This window comes from Taurulus bubalis (genome assembly GCF_910589615.1).
Source record: "Taurulus bubalis genome assembly, chromosome: 13".
Lineage (NCBI taxonomy): Eukaryota > Metazoa > Chordata > Actinopteri > Perciformes > Cottidae > Taurulus > Taurulus bubalis.
This window is the reverse complement of record NC_136601.1, coordinates 26,062,111-26,083,696: the sequence shown is the minus strand read 5'-3', so window position 1 is coordinate 26,083,696 and position 21,586 is coordinate 26,062,111. Positions and strand designations below refer to the sequence as shown.

General features: G+C 45.6%; 2 protein-coding genes across 2 annotated transcripts in view; both read right to left on the bottom strand.

The window, feature by feature from the left end:
* Positions 1–1,217: 1,217 nt before the first annotated feature.
* st3gal5 (ST3 beta-galactoside alpha-2,3-sialyltransferase 5) lies at positions 1,218–8,433 on the bottom strand (the record flags this gene model as incomplete). The annotated part of the gene is made up of 7 exons (XM_079228898.1): positions 1,218–2,899; positions 3,271–3,429; positions 4,388–4,574; positions 4,675–4,811; positions 7,768–7,980; positions 8,076–8,181; positions 8,429–8,433. The coding sequence occupies 7 exons, from the start codon at positions 8,431–8,433 to the stop codon at positions 2,618–2,620; spliced, it is 1,089 nt and encodes a 362-aa protein (XP_079085024.1). The 3' UTR covers positions 1,218–2,617.
* Positions 8,434–14,257: 5,824 nt separating this feature from the next.
* The window catches only part of polr1a (RNA polymerase I subunit A), a 33,354-nt gene continuing 26,025 nt past the window's right edge, over positions 14,258–21,586 (bottom strand). Inside the window, exons 31-37 of the mRNA XM_079228477.1 lie at positions 21,503–21,586; positions 21,256–21,363; positions 17,568–17,852; positions 17,050–17,250; positions 16,588–16,705; positions 16,329–16,493; positions 14,258–14,626 (exon numbers count right to left, since the gene is read on the bottom strand). The exon at positions 21,503–21,586 is cut by the window's right edge and continues 46 nt beyond it. Coding sequence (XP_079084603.1) covers positions 14,526–14,626; positions 16,329–16,493; positions 16,588–16,705; positions 17,050–17,250; positions 17,568–17,852; positions 21,256–21,363; positions 21,503–21,586 — 1,062 coding nt within the window. The 3' untranslated portion in view covers positions 14,258–14,525. The remainder of the gene's footprint in view (positions 14,627–16,328; positions 16,494–16,587; positions 16,706–17,049; positions 17,251–17,567; positions 17,853–21,255; positions 21,364–21,502) is intronic.

Here is a 21,586-nt window from a genome sequence, read left to right as displayed (position 1 = left end):
AAGCTCCTCTGCGGAAGTTAAAGAGGATAACTCCTTACCTGACACGCTCTTCACCGAACAGTGGCTGTTCTTACTCTTCGGAACCGTTACCTTAACAACTTGAATGGCAAACTCCATTAAAGTTGTTGAGCCAACTCGTACAGAATCCTGTCTGGAGCCATTTTGACGTATAGCCGTAGAGCCGCGCGGGCAGCTTTAACCGTCTCCTAGTTACCACGACAAGCCGGCTCGCGAGGCAGCTGGTCTGGTAGCTAGGAGACGGTTAAAGCTGCTCGCGCGGGGGCTCCTCAACCGTCGCGCCGCGAGCCACTACGCTTGGTTTTACCGCGCAGACTCCGCGGTGGACCGTTGCTGTAGTGAATGGAAACACTGGTTCTTCGTGTCAAGGGTATTCTTGTTTTCCCCAAACACCGACAGATATATTTGAATAGTTCGCCCTCTCTTTCAGCAGCTTTGTAAAGCACGAGCTATAACAAACACACACGCTTCGTGTTGCGGTTCCAGAGTAACACACCAGCAATAACGGGTTTGTTTGACGGACTTCCCACCTGTTAGCGCACAGCTCCCCGGCTTCTTGTCGGTCCTGACCACGCGCTGCCAAGTGTCAGAAAGAACACACGCGCGGACACATACACATACATACACATACATACATACACGCGCACGCACGCACGCACACACACACATAAGCACGCACGCACACACACACAACTTCCGGATAAAAGTTTCAAACTAAAATCCGCTCACTTTACCAGGGTTCATACGCATTCTGACCAGTGGGTTCATGACTTTTTCATGACTTTAAACCAAATGTCATGACAAACATTTAGTGAAGTCTGGGTGTAAACAGTAAAAAGTGAGTAAATGTAGTATTTAAACTAACAATGAGAACACAAAGCATACAGTAAACCTTAAATGACTCAAATGAATGAGACAATAGTTTGATTAAAAGAATAAACATTTATATAGATGCCTGTATGTATGCCTGCTTATATTTTGAGTCTTTCTTTTAAAAGCATATTCATTATTTTAAACTCAGCGTAAATGAACGTCATGAACACATGAATATAACACATTTACATGACTCTTACTAAACCTTCGGGATACATTTAATTAACATTATAGTCGTCTTTATTGCAACCACTTAATGAATGTGGTACTGCTTCTTCAGTGTAACGCTCTGGAAAGCTGCAAATAATCCACTCACTTACTCACTGTGTGATGACATACTCCTTTCTACCATATGTCCATTTTAATAACAACAAAAGATCCAATAACAGTTCAATAAATTAAGACTGAAAAAAAAACTCCGTAGTGGGAAAGAACGCATCGTCATAAATCTTAGTCTCATAGGGGTCGTGTTGGGAGGTCAACATGTTGCTTTTGTTTTCACATTTAAAGAAAAGATTGTTTTTTTTATCATTACATCTGCTCTGTTTTTCCACTGACTCGTCCTGATAAAATATCTGAATGAAAACACGAGTATTGTTAATCTCCCTGGGAATGAGGGTCAGCGGAGGAACACACTGTGCCATGAGATGAAGGAATCAAAAGCCGAAGCTCAAAAACACATCGACTGCAACAGACAATGAAAATGATGCACAAATTAAAAGTAAATAAAAACAGAAACAGAAAGTGCAGAATAGACAGCTGTGATAAAACATGTCTTGTGAATCACAGAATCAGAAGATCAGCAGCTGCACAGAGAAAACTAACTGTTACATTGCTTAGCTGCTAACTTACAGAGGAATGACTCAATGCGTTTCTAACACATTCAGCTCATGGAATGACTGAAAGAGGACAGAATACACTTTACATTGGAATAAAGAAAGACGTGTGAAGCCGATAGGCAGTGATATTACCAGAGGAACGTTCATTGAGTGTTCATGTCCCTTGTTCTTCAAGCAGCACTGGGTCCAACATCACATCTATCAGAACCCATGTCTGTAAGGTCTCTTTCCTTCCCTCGCTGCTCACAGCTCAGTGGAGCCGCTGGTCTAGCCGTCGCTTTGCTGCGTTCATGTCCAGCACTTTACGCCAGAAAAGGGAAATGCTCTACATGGTTGAAGGTCACGGGGTCAGTGTTGTGGGTCATGGTTGTGGGTCAGTGTTGTGGGTCATGATTGTGGGTCATGGTTGTGGGTCATGGTTGTGGGTCAGTGTTGTGGGTCATGATTGTGGGTCAGCATTGTGGGGTCATGGTTGTGGGTCATGGTTGTGGGTCATGGTTGTGGGTCAGTGTTGTGGGTCATGATTGTGGGGTCATGATTGTGGGGTCATGATTGTGGGTCAGTGTTGTGGGTCATGGTTGTGGGTCATGGTTGTGGGTCAGTGTTGTGGGTCATGGTTGTGGGTCATGGTTGTGGGTCAGTGTTGTGGGTCATGGTTGTGGGTCATGGTTGTGGGTCAGTGTTGTGGGTCATGGTTGTGGGTCATGATTGTGGGTCAGTGTTGTGGGTCATGGTTGTGGGTCATGGTTGTGGGTCAGTGTTGTGGGTCATGGTTGAAGGTCACGGGGTCAGTGTTGTGGGTCATGGTTGAAGGTCACGGGGTCAGTGTTGTGGGTCAGTGTTGTGGGTCAGTGTTGTGGGTCATGGTTGTGGGTCAGTGTTGTGGGTCAGTGTTGTGGGTGTTGTGGGTCATGGTTGTGGCAGAAGGTGCAGTGGACCCCCCCCGTCAGGTCTGCGATGGCTCCCTCTCTGACGAGGCTCTGCAGGAGCTCCCTCTCTCGGTCCACGTTGTGCGACGCCTCCTTCAGCATGGCGCTCATGGGCAGCCGGTCATAGTAGTGCAGCGGCGCCCCCTGCTGGGAGAAGTTGTAGCCAAAGCCCGCCAGGCTGACCTCGTCACACAACAGACTGGCTAGGTTCAGCGCCGAGACCCCCATGGTGGGCACGTTCTGGAGAGGAAACACAAGGTGCTAATGAGGAAACCGCAGTGTGTCTTTTCTGTTAACTTCTTCTTGACTTGATCTTTTCAAACGACGTACACCGTTTGGATTATAAGGGGAAATAAATGCAGGTCTGCTCAGTAAGAACACGCTTCATGCCAAACGCCAAGAGACACAGATTCTGCTACGTTGAGCTGAAATGGATATTTTGGGTTGTTTTTGAAGTGGCCCTGTGAGCTACGTATCCACAGCTCCTCTGGCGGTGTAATGCCCAGCACGCGCCACCAGAGGTCGCTCTCTGCAGCGTACAGCGGCATTACACTCGCACTGCGTGTGGTAGTTACGGAGTGATTTAACCCGCGGTGGGAAGAGTGCATTACCTGGTCTGTGCCCCACAGGCGTAGTCTGGGTGGAGGGTACTGCAGCAGGTCCAACGCGGCCTCTCTGACCACATGTGGGTTCAAAAGCCTGAACTTGCCGGGCTCCAGAGAGAGTCCACTTGGAACCTTCTGCCAGAAGAAGAGCGAGTCCCACAGGGGCTGCAACACAAAGCAGAGGTCAGAGGTCTCATAACTCTGCTTTTCCTTTTAATATAAATAACTAAGTCTCAAGATCTTGAGTACTATATTCTGTGATCTCATCCATAAGAAACCCAGAGGAGGAACAGGCCGACATGAAAGAGGAGTGATCGCAAACTCAGAAGATGAATATGTGCTCGTTTGGCAGTTCATCTTTCTTCATGTATTTTATGCCTGGAAACATTTATTTGATTTCAGGGACTTTTTGCTTAACTTTAACCTTTTGAAAGTTTGCTCTTTTCAGTTAAAGGATACATTTGGTATTTCCTGGACTCTATTTTCCCATGTTTTTTGTATCCAACTAAATGAATTGGTCCAGTAAGGAGCACCTCAACGGTCAGGCTGTGGTCTAGTCCCCAGGAAGCTGCTGCCCGCCAGCGTCCGTCCACTAGAAGTGCTCCTTAGGGCCGACAGAGGATATAACTCACTGTGACCACGGCTCAGCTTGCTGTTGCAAGAAGAGTCTGACAGCCGTACGGAAAGGAACCCACAGAGAAATAAGAGGCTTGTGATTGTGTCATGTGACTCGTAGACAACGGTGGAAACGTGAGTGGGAGTCGGGAGAGAGGGGAGCGCTGTCAGTGTGGAAGACATATGTGACGCGAGGCACAAATAACAAATAACAGACGGAGCGGTTCCATTTCGATTCAGTGATCCATGACCTGGATGGAACTTTGCGCAGGACAGTATGTATTACTACATTACTACATTAGTACTACATTAGTATGTATGGCAAGACAAACTCTCTTTCTGTAAATACACAAAACCCAATGAACAGAACACGATGACACTAATCCATGAGATTGATTTGTTTCTCATTAAAATGACTCAGATTGGGGCTCTTCCTATAAACAAGTATTGTTCCGATCATGTTAGATTTTCTAATAAAGACAGAACACACACACACACACACACTCACCACAGAGAGCTTGTTGATCATCGCAGACATCCAGCTGACGTCCACACTTTTGTACACCACCGCTACGAGCAGCGTGTGTGTGTCCGTGTCGATCCAGTGCAGAGGGGTGCTCTCTGGGTAGCTCATCCTGATGCTGGTTCGATTCCCCACGTCAACGCTGAACTCTCCCAGAGGACCACTGTTCAACCTGGAGGAGGGTCATTGGTTTTAATGTTAACAGCCGAGTCCTCATGCGTATCAGACGCAGTGTCTGTGATGACATCAGAACCAGAACCTGAGTTTCTGACCTGATAACCGTGTCGAAGCGGTTGATGAGTTGGCCCAGCTCCAGGCCTCGTAGGATGCCTCCATTTCCCACGACCACACAGCGCCGACATTTATCCAATGTCTTCTCCGTCTGGGGCGGAGAGTCAGAGTCTGGCAGCTTGAAGGGGAAAGACAGACGTCAGGGTCGGGCTCTGAAACACTGAACAGGAACATAAAGACTAGGGCTGCAACAACGGATCGATAAAAATCGATTATCAAAAGTGTTGGCAACGAATTTCATTATCGATTCGTTGTGTCGCGCGATTATTACGCCGGGCAATAAGTCGCGGAGAAGAAAAAAAAGAGCGGAGCAGAGCAACTGGCCGGCCAGCGTTTCTGAGATTGGAGTGAGACACGAGAAAAGCTGAGGTTGTGATCCTCTCAAAAATAGAAGATCTTTGACGAGTCGAGTCTTGGCCAATCAGCGTCTTCATGTTCCTCTAACTTGTTTTTAATGGAAGCTACTAGTCAGCTTGCTATCGCGTTAGCTAACGTGTTTGGGTTGTGTATTGTCGTTAAAGTTCCGTTATGTTCCGTTACAGTTCAGTCTTGCTTGTAAAAAAACGTAACGTGATGAAACATGCCGTCACCCCCCGGTCTGGTTCAGTTCACCAGTCACTCGTTAACGTTAAACCGGAGGATCTGGCTGCAGGTTTTATCTTTTTTTTACTCAAAGTAGAATGAAGCAAATCACGTCGTTGGGCTTAGCCAACAACGTGACGTCGTGGTCATAAGAGACCCAGAATGAAAGCGTTTAAGGAAGAGGACGCTCTATATGGAGCAGTACAGCTTCCCTCTGTCCAGTATTACATACATATTGATAAAGCAGGGTATGTAAATGCAGCCTCTGGAGGGATCAATTACAGTAAAAAGGGCTCACATTTGGCAGATGTAAAGCATACATGTGTATGTTTTTAGTGTGAGTCCATTTTATTGTTTTAATTAACAGCTCAGGGATGTTCAAGGAGCAACCTGTTTGTGCACTTTCTGAAGATGTTTTGCACTGTCACTTCTGTTTTTGAATAAAGGGTTGGAAATGAACGCTTTTTTGATAAAAACATTTTTTTATCCGATTCATCGATTAATCGAAAAAATAATCAACCGATTAATCGATAATTAAAATAATCGTTAGTTGCAGCCCTAATAAAGACGCACTTTGTTTGTTTTATTCTCAATTAAGAATGTTATCATAATTTAAAGGCGCTAAATACGGGATTGGGAGCATTTATATTGCCTCTCAACATGGCGATGGCTGAGCTTCGTCAACCAGGCGTGAAGCCGACGTGAAAGTGCCTAAAAGCTGCATTCTCTCTCCTGACCACCAGGGGGCGACTCCTCTGGTTGTTTAGAAGTATATGCTTCATGTGTTAAAGCTGCATTCTCTCTCCTGACCACCAGGGGGTGACTCCTCTGGTTGTATAGAAGTCTATGCTTCATGTGTTAAAGCTGCATGCTCTCTACTGACCTTCAGGGGGTGACTCCTCTGGTTGTATAGAAGTCTATGCTTCATGTGTTAAAGCTGCATTCTCTCTCCTGACCACCAGGGGGTGACTCTCTAGGTTGTATAGAAGTCTATGCTTTATGTGTTAAAGCTGCATTCTCTCTCTTGACCACCAGGGGACGACTCCTCTGGTTGTATAGAAGTATATGCTTCATGTGTTAAAGCTGCATTCTCTCTCCTGACCACCAGGGGGTGACTCCTCTGGTTGTATAGAAGTCTATGCTTCATGTGTTAAAGCTGCATGCTCTCTACTGACCTTCAGGGGGTGACTCCTCTGGTTGTATAGAAGTCTATGCTTCATGTGTTAAAGCTGCATTCTCTCTCCTGACCACCAGGGGGTGACTCTCTAGGTTGTATAGAAGTCTATGCTTTATGTGTTAAAGCTGCATTCTCTCTCTTGACCACCAGGGGGCGACTCCTCTGGTTGTATAGAAGTATATGCTTCATGTGTTAAAGCTGCATTCTCTCTCCTGACCACCAGGGGGTGACTCCTCTGGTTGTATAGAAGTATATGCTTCATGTGTTAAAGCTGCATTCTCTCTCCTGACCACCAGGGAGTGACTCTCCAGGTTGTATAGAAGTCTATGCTTCATGTGTTAAAGCTGCATTCTCTCTCTTGATCACCAGGGGGCGACTCCTCTGGTTGTACAGAAGTCTATGCTTCATGTGTTAAAGCTGCATTCTCTCTCCTGACCACCAGGGGGTGACTCCTCTGGTTGTATAGAAGTCTATGCTTCATGTGTTAAAGCTGCATTCTCTCTCCTGACCACCAGGGGGTGACTCCAGGTTGTATAGAAGTATATGCTTCATGTGTTAAAGCTGCATTCTCTCTAATGTTCACCAGATGGCGACTCCTCTGGTTGTATAGAAGTCTATATAAGTGACTCTACTTCTCTTGATGTATTCCCTCAGTAAACATTGTAAACATGAGTTTATGTCTCAATCTCTAGTTTCAAGTCTTCTTCAATACAGCATGATGTTCATTTAGTACATGATGGTCATTTAGAGTCAAACAGACAACAAAGCAGGGTTTTTCATTTGCATGTTATCAGATGGTGAGGTGGTGAACTGATGATGCCTCTCAACTGTTGGTTAAAGTTTAACTTCCTCATAAACCAGCAGTGGTATGGGGTCTCTTTACTGTGAGCAGCAGGACGCTTTGCTCAGTGACACATATTGATTTAGTAAATAGGGATGATGCACAAAGATCAAGATGAAGGCCGCTTACAAGTGGAACATCAATTAACCAGCTATTTGGCCTTGGGCGAGAAAAAAAACACACTCTCTCACTCTCACACACACACACACACACTCTCTCACACACACACACACAGTGGTGGAATAAAAATTTTTTTTAAATTATAAGTAGAGGGTTTTCTCTGAGTTCTTGGTAAACGCTGAGAAGTGATTAACACTCTCTCACACACACACACACACACACACACACACACACACACACACACGTACACACACACGCGCACACACACACACACACACACACACACACACACACACACACACACACACACACACACACACACACACACACACACACACACACACACACACACACCTGGTTCAGCAGCTCCTGCACTTTGGCCCCGAGACCTTTGAAGCCGAACGGCGGCGGGTACTGGAGGAGGTCGTCGGGCAGCGGGACGTCCTCCTTCCTCAGAAAGGGCCGCGTCACGTGACCGGCAGCGGGGAGTCGAGCCAACAAGCTCCGCCTGGCGCCGCCGGGACGGCACGGCCTCTCCAGGACTCTGCGCACGTGCTCCTGCGTCCGCTGAGGCAGAACACAGAGGCGGTTCCAATGTAAACACCGGCATTGAGGGTCTACCTCCCGCTTCCCCCTTCTCAACACAGCAGACGTCCTCTCACCTCTTTATGCGCAGGGCTGACCACGTGCCGGCCCAGAGGAACGCTCGTCTCCGGAAGAGAGAGCATCCACAGCAGGCCTAAAGCCACAACCACCAGCAGCACACACCTGCAGGAGGGAGGCGGGTCAACGATGTGGGGTCAACGTTGTGTTCAAATGACAGCCACAAGCTACACAAATATGTATTCGTACATTTGCAAAACAAATGCCAGAAAGCCACATGTAAAGCGTGTTGAGGTCAGCAGCTACAGCACTGATGCTGCCAGAGAGTCAGCTGTATGGAGCTACCGCACGCTGGAACAAGGTCAGGAAAGGATTCCACTCAGGGAGGAGGGTCGCTCCTTCTTGAGAATACGCCATATTGAAACACAGATTTTAGGTTTGAACTACGTTTTCATTCTTAAAGAGCATTGTATCGAAGCCTTTTTGGGAACATTTGTTATTTTCGTGGTTCTGAATACACAATTATTTCACGAATCATCTCACAGCGATCCTCGGAGGCGTCTACCAGCGACACATTTCACGACTCAGTCTTTTCTGAGACCACATGAGACTCTTTTGTGTGAATAAATCACGTGGATTGGAGAAATTCTATCTCTTTGCGCCCATCTACACGATATAAAACCTTCCTATTTCACAATGCAATCCTAAAATACAAATGTTTTGGAGATGTCAGCCTGTGCAGTTTGAGTAGATCAGATAGAGCAGATAATACTGATAATATAAATCGTTATGTTCTGTACATGTTCTTCATTTCATTATTCTTATGTCTATTAGAGTTCAGGTTGTGCGAGGTCAGTTTAACAGATACTTTCTGTGAGAACAGTCCGGTTGTCTGTTCCTCAAGGTTCCTCAAGGTTCCTCAAGGTTCCTCAAGGTTCCTCGCTCTGCACCACAACACTCACACCTGTTATCAGTATGTTGACATTAGAGAAGCAGACTGGTCGTTGCGTTCCAGTCTTGTTAGAAAAGACGAGGACACGATTCTCCTCCTCTTAGAAATGTTAGCGCCAATAGAAATGTTAGATGTTCATGACAGAGAGCCGTGTATTGAAGAGCCGACCTTCCGGCTGTTTGTGGTGTTTTTGGACAGTCAACCTGCGTGTTGCCTGGACGACTCCCTGATGTCAAGATTGCAGCGCTTGTTACTCTACTTGCGATTGAATTTGCGATTGATTCGTATATATATATATATATATATATATATATATATATATATATATATATCTGCTGCCCCTTAAAGTCTCCTGCCACCCTGTGAATGTTTCTCGAGAGCCGCTGACTGGTGTACAGCATAACATAACTAGTGTGGAAGTGTGGGGACTTTTCCCCTAGAGACAGGTGATCCACTGAGTCTCCTTCTCCAGAGAGACCTGTAGTAAAGAAGGGTATGGTGACATGTCTGCTGAACACAACACCAACCCTTAACCCCTCAGCCAAGGCACGTCTCACAGGCCAAGCCCGGGTTGTCTCTGGTGCTGGGATCAGTGGACGAGGTTTCTCAGTCCCACCCTGGCATAATGAGCCGTTCAGTGGAACCGCCTTCGTCACCAGACACAACAACACTGAGCATCAACGGGCTCACACAGCGCAGCAGCTGTTTGTGCTTACACAGGAAACACGCCGACTGCAGGTGCACTTCACAAACCACCCGACCTTTTCTGCACAGAGAGATCGGAGAGATAACTATGTAGAGACACGCACCATGAGAAAAGAGAAGTGTGCATCCGGCTCCGGGTCCCAGATGGACTAAAGTAACTGAAGACACGAGGAGGAAGATATAGCCACGCTTAAAGCCAACCAGACTTATGGTCACAAAGATAAAGCTCTGAATCGTGAGATAAGGCGGGGTCTGGTGGCTGGCTCTGTGGCTGTCTATCAGTCACTCGTGTACCTCCTGTAACCACATGTCCTCTCTTCAAACCTGCTCTTCTTGTGTCACAGGGGCACTCACAGATCATTTCACACCGCAATGCAGAAGAACTGCCCTCACCAGCTCTGTGCTGGGCAATCAGCCAAAGATAATAGAAGGCCGGCTGAAGAAAAGGATGGCAGAAAGGATGGACAAATCAAGGGCAGCACATACTTCAACAACCATCAGAAGGACATAACGCTTTGTTTCAGCTGGAGCAACAGGGAGTCCCCTTTCTGACTCATGTGTTCATGTGTTCATGTGTTCAAAGACAAACCGGCAGGAGTGCATTCTTCTTCTTGCTCCATCAGGGTTGAACACCTGGGTCTATGCTGTAGATTTAGAGGCCTGCGTTTTTCAAGCGTTGTCTAAAATGTGCTTGTAGACACAAACAATACCATGCTGTTACCTTCAAGACCTTCAGAACGGTGAACGCGTCTACCTAAGCAGGGCGGTGTCAAAGAGGACAGTAGCCGTCTTTGTCCTGTGTAACGTGAGCCTCACCATTTAGGGAGCCTCATGGTGGTCTCCTCCACCGTCTCTGTCTCTGGTGAGGCGGGACGCTCTCAGGGATCTGGTCCTGGAGAGAGAGAGAGAGAGAGAGAGAGAGAGAGAGAGAGAGAGAGAGAGAGAGCAGCTCAGCGTGCAGCAGAGCTATTTTACTTAAGAATGGGAGGTTTGATATTGGTCTATAGTTTTTCAATATTTCGGGGTCTAAACTAGCCTTCTTTAGAAGTGGTTTAATAACTGCAGTTTTTAGGGCTTGTGGGAAGACACCTGAGAGAAGGGATGTGTTTACAATTTGTAAAAGATCAGCGGTCATGCAGTGTGAAATATTTTTGAAAAAGTGTGTTGGTGGAATATCCAAGCAGCAGGAGGATGTGTTCAGATGGTGTAGAATGTCTTCTAGGCTTCTTTGGATAATTGAGTGAAATTGTGTCATGATATTTGAATGGATGCTATTTAAAGATGGGGACAACACATATCCTGTGGTTGGTGTGGAGCCACCGACTGCTTGTCTAATTCTCTGAATTTTATCAGCAAAATAGGAGTCAGATTGATTGCATGCCCAGGTGGATTGGAGCGTAGCCGTTACCGACACCGGAGGGTTTGTTAGCCTGTCCACGGTAGCAAATAAGGCGCGTGTATTGTTTTTGTTTTTGGTTATGATGTCAGAGAAGAAGGCCTGTCTTGCATTTCTAAGTTCCAACATATAATTGTGAAGTCTCTCTTTATCGATACCACAGTGAACCTGGAGATTAGTTTTTCGCCACCTGCGTTCAGCTTTCCGACACTCTCTTTTCTCTATTCTGACCAGCGTGGCGTTTCTCCAAGGGGATCTTTTCTTACCCGAGACAACCTTCACCTCAGTGGGTGCAATGGCATCAATAACATTTTTAACTTTAGAATTGAAGCCATCCACAAGCTCATTGACTGAGATGCAAGAGAGGCCTGGTGTGGAGCAGAACTTCTGAATAAATAGTTCACTGGTGTTTTCAGTGATGTAACGCTTTGTCACAACCTTGGTTTGAACATTTGTGTGTAGAGAGATTACACTCTCAAAGAAAACACAGGAATGATCAGAGAGTGCAACATCCGTCACAGCAACCTTGGAAATGTCCAGACCTTTGGTGATGATTAGGTCTAGAGTGTGCCCCTTGTTGTGGGTGGGACCGGCTACATGCTGAGTCAGATCATAGTTATCAAGGACACCGCATATAGACCCTCTGTCCTGGGGATTATCAACATGGATATTAAAATCACCAACAATGACAACACAATCAAAATCAATACAGATTATAGACAGCAGTTCAGTAAACTCATCAAAGAAGGTGGCACAGTATTTAGGTGGTCTGTAAATGTTGAGGAATAAAACTTGCGTGGAATTGAGAGCCACATATTCAAAGGAAGTAAAATGACCAAAAGACATCTGCTAGCATTGAAGAGACTCATTATATAAAATAGCAACTCCACCTCCTTTCTTATGCGCTCTTGTTTCACTCATGAAACTGAAGTTGGGAGGTGTTGCTTCAATAAGAACAGCTGCACTGTTATCTTGGTCTAACCAAGTTTCGGTTAAAAACAAAAAATCAAGTTTGTGTCTAATAATGAAATCATTGATTAAAAATGTTTTTCCTGATAGAGACCTGACATTTAATAAAGCTAAGTTTAATTTGTTTAAAACTATATTTGCCCTATTTCTTTGGACAGGCTGACGAGGAATGAATTGGATAAATTTGCAGATTTACTAATGTTTCTTCCCAGCCTCACCTTTCCTTTTCAAGAAGTCAGGGCAGGAATTCAGAAGGCTAACTTTATACAGGGCCCCGACTGTTCCTGGAGATAATCAGTGGTGTCATTAACCTTGTAGTCCGGACCCAAAAGATATCAATCAATGTCTTTATCAGGTCGTGGAGATAGAGGATGGTTGTGGAGATGTTGTGGAGGCGGGGGAGGGGCACGGCGCTTTAACTTCAGTGTTTGCGTCAAAGCACTTAGAACCAGTGACGGAGGTCTAGCTGGAGGGGTTTCAGCACGGGAAGTGGGAGTGCGGAGGGGAGTGAATTTGGTTCCAGCAATGACCATCTGGTTCATGCGGTCAGTGAACTCCATGAGGGGGGAGGATGGGGAGGAGGGAGAGAGTAGAGAGGAGAGGGACCTGGATGAAGTGTGGAGGTGGAAGTAGGTGCTGGTGAGGGACGTAAAGACCCGTCCTCTCCGAGAGGGGATCAATCCTTGATGATGAGGGTGGAGACTCCTGTGTTCAAAATAAAGTACTCATTGTTCTGAATGGCTCCTGAGTGTCCACACTGTTATTGTTCTATTATTACTGTGTTATTACGCTTTAAACACGCAGCCAGCTGGTCGAGCACATTTCACTTTTATTTATTTATTATTCATTAGTTTATTCTGCTGTCCCCGGACAGATTTGTTTTTAGGCAGCTGGAAATAACACCATGTACAAAAACACAATGCAACTAAGATGAATAGATATAGACAGACAGTAACGTATAGAGAAAGCTAATTCACAGCAAAGCTAAATAAAAGTGTGCCTACAGTACAAGCACATAAAATACATCAACGCTGAACCACACAAATGCACATATTCACCAGGTAAGCAGGACACACGTGCATCAGGCTTCACACCTGGTGGTCACACCTGCGGTCCTTAAGGCATGTCTGAATGTGTTGTGCGTTGGAACATTTAACATGTAACAGGTAACACGTCTTGATATCAAAACTCATAAACGCTTCGTTGTGTAACAGCATATTGAAGGCACCTGCACGTCAGTGACGTCACGTCTTTAGCAAACGTGAACGTTCACGTTAGCTAAAGACGTGACGTCATCGTGACAACCTGCAAGGATATGAGTATTTCTTTATTTTTGTCCGTTACTACGAGCCAATAACGTCACTGCTTTACCGTCAATAACAATAAGTTAGTTAATGGACGTCACTCCAAAGACAGTCGTCCATTTAACAATAAAACCGCTTCGTGTTATCAGAACATAACGTTTTTGGCAGCAAAGCTTAACGTCCCTTCCGCGAAGTCACCGGAAAGCGGGTCTGTCTAGGTAATAACGGCACCGACCAGAAGGCGCATAAAGCGGGACGTTACGTTGATTTAACCGCCGCTGAACGACACTGAAACCCCGTTAACGCGGCCCGGCCCGGCCCGGCCCGAACCGGTCCGCCTCAAAAGCTGGGAGGAGATACCGCGACAATAAAAAACATACAAAAACAAATCAAAATGCAGCGAAAGCGGCAAGCCAGCTCCCGTTAAGGTAACTCAATAACGTAACGGTTAACGTTCCTTTGCGCGTGACTCTTACAGGCACGCGCAAAGGAACGTTAACCGTTAAATTGCTTCACGGGCCTGGGTAAAGAAACGGTAACGGCACGCGCCGTTTTGCACCCGGTACTATCGTTTAGTCCGGTAACCACAGCACGCGCCGCGCCATCATCATCCACGGGTCCGCTCACCTTTCCACGGGTCCCGCTGCTTCGCCATAACGAGTCCCTTCGTCTGATCAGCGACTCGTCCCGTGGCTTCTCGTCCCGGAGCCACTCGTCCGCCTCCGTTGCAGCGCGCGAGCCAATCAGCGGCCGGAACTGTTCGCAGTCACTTCCGGTCCTTTCGCAATAAGAGCCCCGGCGTTCACAGAGAAGTTCATATTTAATGAACCAAAAGCGTAAAGAAATACGACGAGACAAGTGGTTTTGTACACATTTATAAGTTTAATGTTATTAAATATAAAAACAGAAACGGGCTGCTCGTCTAACAGATGTGTTGCTTCTAGTAATGTGAAGATACGCATCATTTTATGGACTTTACAGTGATTGCTAGAACATTTGGCTCGAGGAGACATGTCACATCCACCACACTAAGTAAGAACTGAGATAAAAGGCATTGTTCTTATATATTTGTGAAAGAAGAGGGCGTCGGGGGCCTTTGAGTGAGCAGAACGGAAAGCTCTGGGATCACATCCACATGAAGAGTCCTCATTCGTCGCGTCCATCCAACCGTCTGGCTGCAGTGCTACTGCAGAGGCTGCTTCAGGTCGAACAGGCCGGTTCCACCTTTGACGACCTTCCCTACCACGATGCACGATGACGGGGACACCAGCTGGTCATGTGACCCTGAGAGAGGAGGGGGAGCCGTTAACAAACTAAACTAAACAACAACACAACGATAAGGCAGCTGTGGTTTCCAGTTCAAGTAGATAGGAAGACTTCTGACAGGAAACCACAACGGCCTGAAGGAACTGCACGCATTGCTAACCCTGTCAAATGACTGAGCATTTGATATAAAACTGTAAATCATAGCTTGTTTTTTGAAAAAAAATGTATTTGGATGCATTGAACACCATAAGTAATATACAAGTGAAATATATGGTTTGGGACATGAAAAAATTCAGATTTTGGAGTCCTCGCCTGAATGTTCTCTGTTCTAAACCCTCTAACTTTGATCTGCTTCACTTTATCAAAGTCAACATTTGCAGAGAGAATGTTCACATATTGTTTATGATTTGAGTTAGAGAATGTTCACATATTGAGTTATGATTTGGGTTAGAGAATGTTCACATATTGAGTTATGATTTGGGCTAGAGAATGTTCACATATTGTTTATGATTTGAGTTAGAGAATGTTCACATATTGTTTATGATTTGAGTTAGAGAATGTTCACATATTGAGTTATGATTTGGGTTAGAGAATGTTCACATATTGTTTATGATTTGGGTTAGTGAATGTTCACATATTGTTTATGATTTGAGTTAGAGAATGTTCACATATTGAGTTATGATTTGGGTTAGAGAATGTTCACATATTGAGTTATGATTTGGGTTAGAGAATGTTCACATATTGTTTATGATTTGAGTTAGAGAATGTTCACATATTGTTTATGATTTGGGTTAGTGAATGTTCACATATTGTTTATGATTTGGGTTAGAGAATGTTCACATATTGAGCTATGATTTGGGTTAGAGAATGTTCACATATTGAGTTATGATTTGGGTTAGTGAATGTTCACATATTGTTTATGATTTGGGTTAGTGAATGTTCACATATTGTTTATGATTTGGGTTAGAGAATGTTCACATATTGAGCTATGATTTGGGTTAGAGAATGTTCACATATTGAGTTATGATTTGGGTTAGAGAATGTTCACATATTGAGTTATGATTTGGGTTAGAGAATGTTCACATATTGAGCTATGATTTGGGTTAGAGAATGTTCACATATTGAGCTATGATTTGGGTTAGAGTTGGACCTTACAGCTGCATCATTTCAAAGAAATAATCATCCTGAAAGTGATGTTTTTTCTAGGTGGAACTGAAACCTTTTCATTTTTTTTCTGTTTGTCATCTTCATTTACTCTTAACCAGAAACATATAGACTGATATTTACACATCTGAACAAAATCTCACATGTGTACCTTTTATTATAACACTAACATTATTCAAATAGCCCTAGTGGTTGCAGAGAAACACCCTTTTTAGTTTGGGGATGACATTTCCGAGCAGAGGCCTAAAAATAGGTAAATAGGTTTTCTTTTGGGTAATTTAAACTCGACTGCGCTCTCTTGACACCCAAAAAAGACGAATTCTCCATTTCCATTACGGGAACTGAACAAATGTTGTCTCCATGCACAAATGATCACAAACGTTCCCCACGGACCTGGCTTTAGTTTTGTGTCTCGGAACTTCCCACAGTTCAGTAACAGTGGTAACAGAGTACAGTAAGAGCACAACATGTTGCAACGCCTTCACTTCCAATTCACACCCTCTGCCAAGAAATGTGCAGATATCACTTCTTTGTTTTTGCATAGCTGCTTCCTCACCCAGCATGGTGGCCTGCTTGAGGAATTTGTAGCTTGTCTCGAAGGTCATCTGCTGCAGAGGGGAGGAGTTGGACCGGATGGCGTGCCGGTTCAGCGGCTTGTACACGCCTTCAAAGCACATGTAGTCCGCCACCAGCGACAGATGCCTGGGGTCCACCTCGATACCTGCAGAGAAACACAGAACCTGAGCGGCTCTGACTGACATGGGTTCTATCTGGGGTGTGTGTGTGCGTGTGTGTGTGTGTGTGTGTGTGCATACCATAGACAGCAAACACATCTTTGATCTCCTTCTCGATGACCTTCAGACCCACTTCAATGCCATACGTCTTCGCCATGGCGTGGACCTCATTGGAGTACAGTCTGTTGATGTCCAGGGTCTGGAGGGGAATACAGTCTCACTGTTACGATCACCACCAAACCCAGCAGTACACTAACCAGTGCAACCTCATAATATACAATAATATTGTCGAGCAAGTCGCTCCTGAAGTCCATGCATTATTTGAATCCACTGCAAAGATGTGTCACATTGTGATCAACACACTTGAATCCGGTATCTGAGAAGATTATGTTAAATAGTCAAAGCTGAATTAGATAAGGCCAACTGTAATTGTTCTCTGCAGTCAAATGAGAAACCGTGGCGTCATCCTGCTGTAATCTGTCCCTGCAGCCCGAAGCCCACAGCCTGGTGCTCTAGATGAGTGTGAACCAAAGCCCTTCGTACGTCACTGTGGTTGAACATTTCCTGCATGTTGATGCCTTCGGCGTTGAGAACCGTCTCCTTCTCCCCGCTCTTGGTCGTGGATTCTCCCAGCAGGCAGCGCGTCAGGCCCTTGGTCTCCACGATGACGGCGTTCTGAGCCAGCGTGGACAGAACCGAGGTCAGGTCGAAGTGCACCTTCGTCACCGGCAGGACCAGGTCCACCTACGCACAGGGGGATTGGTTTATTATTTATACATACATACATACATACATACATATATATATATATATATATATATATAAAATTAATAATGCATAATTGTTAATCGTCATGAATCCACTGGTATTTTGCAATGTGCTCGAAATGTGAAGACAATTTAACAAAGCATGTGGTGGGATAAATCTAAATGGAAATCGAGGCGCTTTAACTGAAAGCACTAATACATAATAATATATAATTTTAGATGAAGCTGTGTGAGGAGATTTGATCTGCAGGAACCTTCTTTGGTTCCTTAAAGAACTCGTGTGGGTCCACTCACCTCACACCAGAGCTCGTGCTGCGGGTCGTAGCAGTATCGCTCTATCGCCGGGCAGGACTCCAGGACGGCGTTCGTCCTCATCTGATCCAACTCTTCCTCCTCCCCGTCTCCTCTGGCTGGCTTCGTCTTCCTCTTCGCTCTCACGCTGGTGGACGCCAGCCGGGACACCTCTGCTGTTCTGTCCTCTTCCTTCTCTTCTTCCTCCTCCTCAGCCTCCTCCTCCACCTGATCCTCTTTATCCTGGGCATCGTCAACCCTGTCCTCCTCCTCGCTCTCATAGTCCACCTGCAGAGGCAAACAGTGTTGTTAGTCACGGTCGACCTCTGACCTCTCTGAGCCCCACCGCCGGGATTAAAAAGCATGTTTTCCTTCAACAATGGCCCAACATACATACACACACACACACATATATATATATACATATATATATATATATATATATAAAATGTATATATTATTGGACGATAACAGCTGAGTTTAGGAACAAGAAAAGTTGCTGCTCAGAGCAACGATGGCTTTATTACGTATATTTGTATATAAGATAAGATATCGATAAGCGATTTTCATATTCTCTGGAACATGGGAACAGCATGATCGTAAACCAAGTAATGAAGCAGGGTTTAGTTGAAGCTCCACCTCTCTCTGGGTCACACAGGTTTAGTGAGAATGAAAATACTTCTCAAACTGAAAAATAACCTTTCATAATTTAAAAGGAAGATGTAAATATTATGAAAAGACAATGCGAAGACTGCTCCATGAAAGGCGGCATGCCTCCATTGCATGTGGCCTGGCGTCCCACATTGAACCTCAGAACAATGGAGTGCGTTACTCGGCTGACGTTGCAGGCGTGAACCCCGTCTCCTGGGTAGCATGTCTCAGTCACCACAGAGACGGGGAGGTGATGCTGCAGTGTATCCCATGAGGGCTGCAACCACAAGATCCGTCTGCAAAGGCATGGCAGACTCTGTTACTGGCAAGGCCCGCTGTCCCTCAATGGATAACGGGACCCATTTTAAGAATAACACGGCAACGGCTTTATTGAAACAAGCTGGATGTGAAATGAAAAATAATAATCAGGATTTTTTTGATCAATATTGAGATCACGATTATTCATTAATTTTAGGGACAACATCCTTTTATTGCGCTTTCAAGTTTAAATGAACAAGAACACTGCAGCTCTCTGAACCCAGAGCAGCTCTCTGAACCCAGAGCAGCTCTCTGAACCCAGAGCGGCTCTCTGAACCCGGAGCAGCTCTCTGAACCCAGAGCAGCTCTCTGAACCCAGAGCAGCTCTCTGAACACGGAGCAGCTCTCTGAACACGGAGCAGCTCTCTGAACCCGGAGCAGCTCTCTGAACCCAGAGCAGCTCTCTGAACCCAGAGCGGCTCTCTGAACCCAGAGCGGCTCTCTGAACCCAGAGCGGCTCTCTGAACACAGAGCAGCTCTCTGAACCCAGAGCAGCTCTCTGAACCCAGAGCAGCTCTCTGAACACAGAGCAGCTCTCTGAACTACAACCCCGTCTATAAAGATGTGAAGAGGAAAGCAGCTCACTGCTCCACTAATACTGATGCAACTTGATGGCTCACATATCTGCACTCATTCTGTTTTGTTTAGCAAAAAAAAAATAGCTGTTTGTTTTCCACAATGAGCTATTTAGTAGTAACTAAATGTTATTTATTTTTTGCACAGATATAACTTTATTTTCATTGTTCTAAGTCAGGGGTCAGCATGCGGCTCTTCAGCCCCTCTGGTGCGGCTCCCTGTGGACAATCTTCCAAAGGGAACACCTCTTATCTTGGAGTTTGGAGTCAAATCCTATCACGTCGCTGTCAAGCGTCTTTCCCTGCAGGTGGCTCCTCATAATATGCAGAGCCCCACCCTAAGTAAACTGTCAACAGATAATAATAAAAAAAAGTCACAGCTAAAAATACAGAGTTTAATTCTGAGCGGACGTATTCATTTGCTTTCGCTGCCTACGATGCTGCTGACCTGTCTGCTTGATATGTGGCGAGAAATTAGTAAACAACAAAATATTTGATGTTGAAAGATTCTAGAATAAGCACACAGCATTTTCTGAAATGTATCAAAAGATATGCCTTTTAAATAGAAACGCAGTAGTGTGGACATGGCCTATTTATTTCAGAGTTATTTTATTTAAATAATAAGTTATCACATTTAAACCATACTTAGCATTCTAGGTGCAGTGAAGAGCCCGGGGAGCAAGTGCAGGTTCAGTGTCTTGCTAAAGGACATGGGTGGCATCATGACACCTCAGGGTGCATCATGACACCTCAGGGTGCATCAAGACACCTCAGGGTGCATCATGACACCTCAGGGTGGCATCATGACACCTCAGGGTGGCATCATGACACCTCAGGGTGCATCAAGACACCTCAGGGTGCATCATGACACCTCAGGGTGGCATCAAGACACCTCAGGGTGCATCATGACACCTCAGGGTGCATCAAGACACCTCAGGGTGGCATCAAGACACCTCAGGGTGCATCAAGACACCTCAGGGTGGCATCAAGACACCTCCCATCTCGTCTCCCCTGGTGTTTGGCTGACTGTTAGTTGAGGAAGCGCTTGATTCGATGTAGCAGAGCAGCATATAAACGTCAATATCGCTGACGATCTTGCTCATTTAATTGTGGCGGCCAAAATCGTGATCGCAATTAAAAATGTGATAATTGTCCTACTCAGTACCCTATAAACCTGAAACTAACGGGTGAGCTGAAAGAGCAATAAGATCTGCAAAAGAGTGGAAAAAAGCAAATTCTAAAAACTGCTGGGAAGTCCCCTGTAGGAAGCCTCCTTCTTGTGACTTCATGGTAACTGCAGTGGCCGTCCTGCTTCTAGCCAGGGCTGCTGTTTGCAAAGAGCTGCAGGACTCGGTGAGTGCATTAGCAGTTCCTCTTACCTATCCACTCGCTCAACAAACATCCTAATGAACACATCGCTTCCTGTGTGAAGACGACTATTAAAAGAAAGGAAGTGCTTGATGCTCGAGAAATGATCAATGGCAAAATGTAAAACACCAGAAAAGAGGAAATTCCAGCAGCAGTCCATGAATGAATCGTTCTTTTGTACCAACTGTACAGAGGCCCAGTTGTTATGCTGTTTCTGACCCTCAACAGATCAACCCACCTGGCAGACGGTTAGATTTAACACCAAATCACACATCAACCAGCTGTGTTCTCATTCAGTCACACGATGATGCAGCAGGTCTGCACCTCTCTGGTTCATGACGTCTCCTCTAGATTCTCAGCCAGGAGGCTCCAGAGACGCCGTGTCCCGGTCCCCAGAGGATGAATCCTACGACTGATGATGAGCTTGAATAACTTTAGTTATCCCTCAACTTTCCATCCCGTTCATAAATCTGGTTTAGGATCAAATACTTGCAATGTTTGAATGTTTGAACGCAGCCCTCTCAGAGCCAGCAGCTCGGCTGAGGACTCCTGTTAAATGTCTCATGAAATTATGGGATGCAGAGATTACATCAGTAGCTCACTGCAGGAACGTGACGATGACTCCAAGAGATCAAGATCAACAGAGGGAGGAGAACAGCGCTTTGAGATCTTTAAATATTCATCCCACGCCTCAAGTAGTCTCAGGTCCTTTGTTGTGATGTTTGTGACACTCAGTCAGGTGGGAATGTTCAGACCGATCACCTGAGCCACAGTCTTACCTCCTCCTCCTGCTTGCCTTTGCGCTTGGCGTCTGAAGCGTCGGCGTCTCCTTCGTCCGCCTGGCCGTCCACGACCTCTCGCTCCACCTCGTCCTCCCCGTCCTCCAGCTGAGGAGGTCACCATGACGACAGAGGACTTTAGACGTTTATTTTTAGTTTTCAAGTGAAGGAAACGTTAAAGATTTAAAAATGGGCGACTGCACTAGCGTCCCACAGGGAACGCTGAAACAGCCGATGAGAGACGAACCCCGGCTGCGTCGGCTGATCCCTCGCCGTCGTGGTCCTTGTCTCTTGGGGAGGCCTTCCTCGTTTCCACGGCGATGGACGCCAG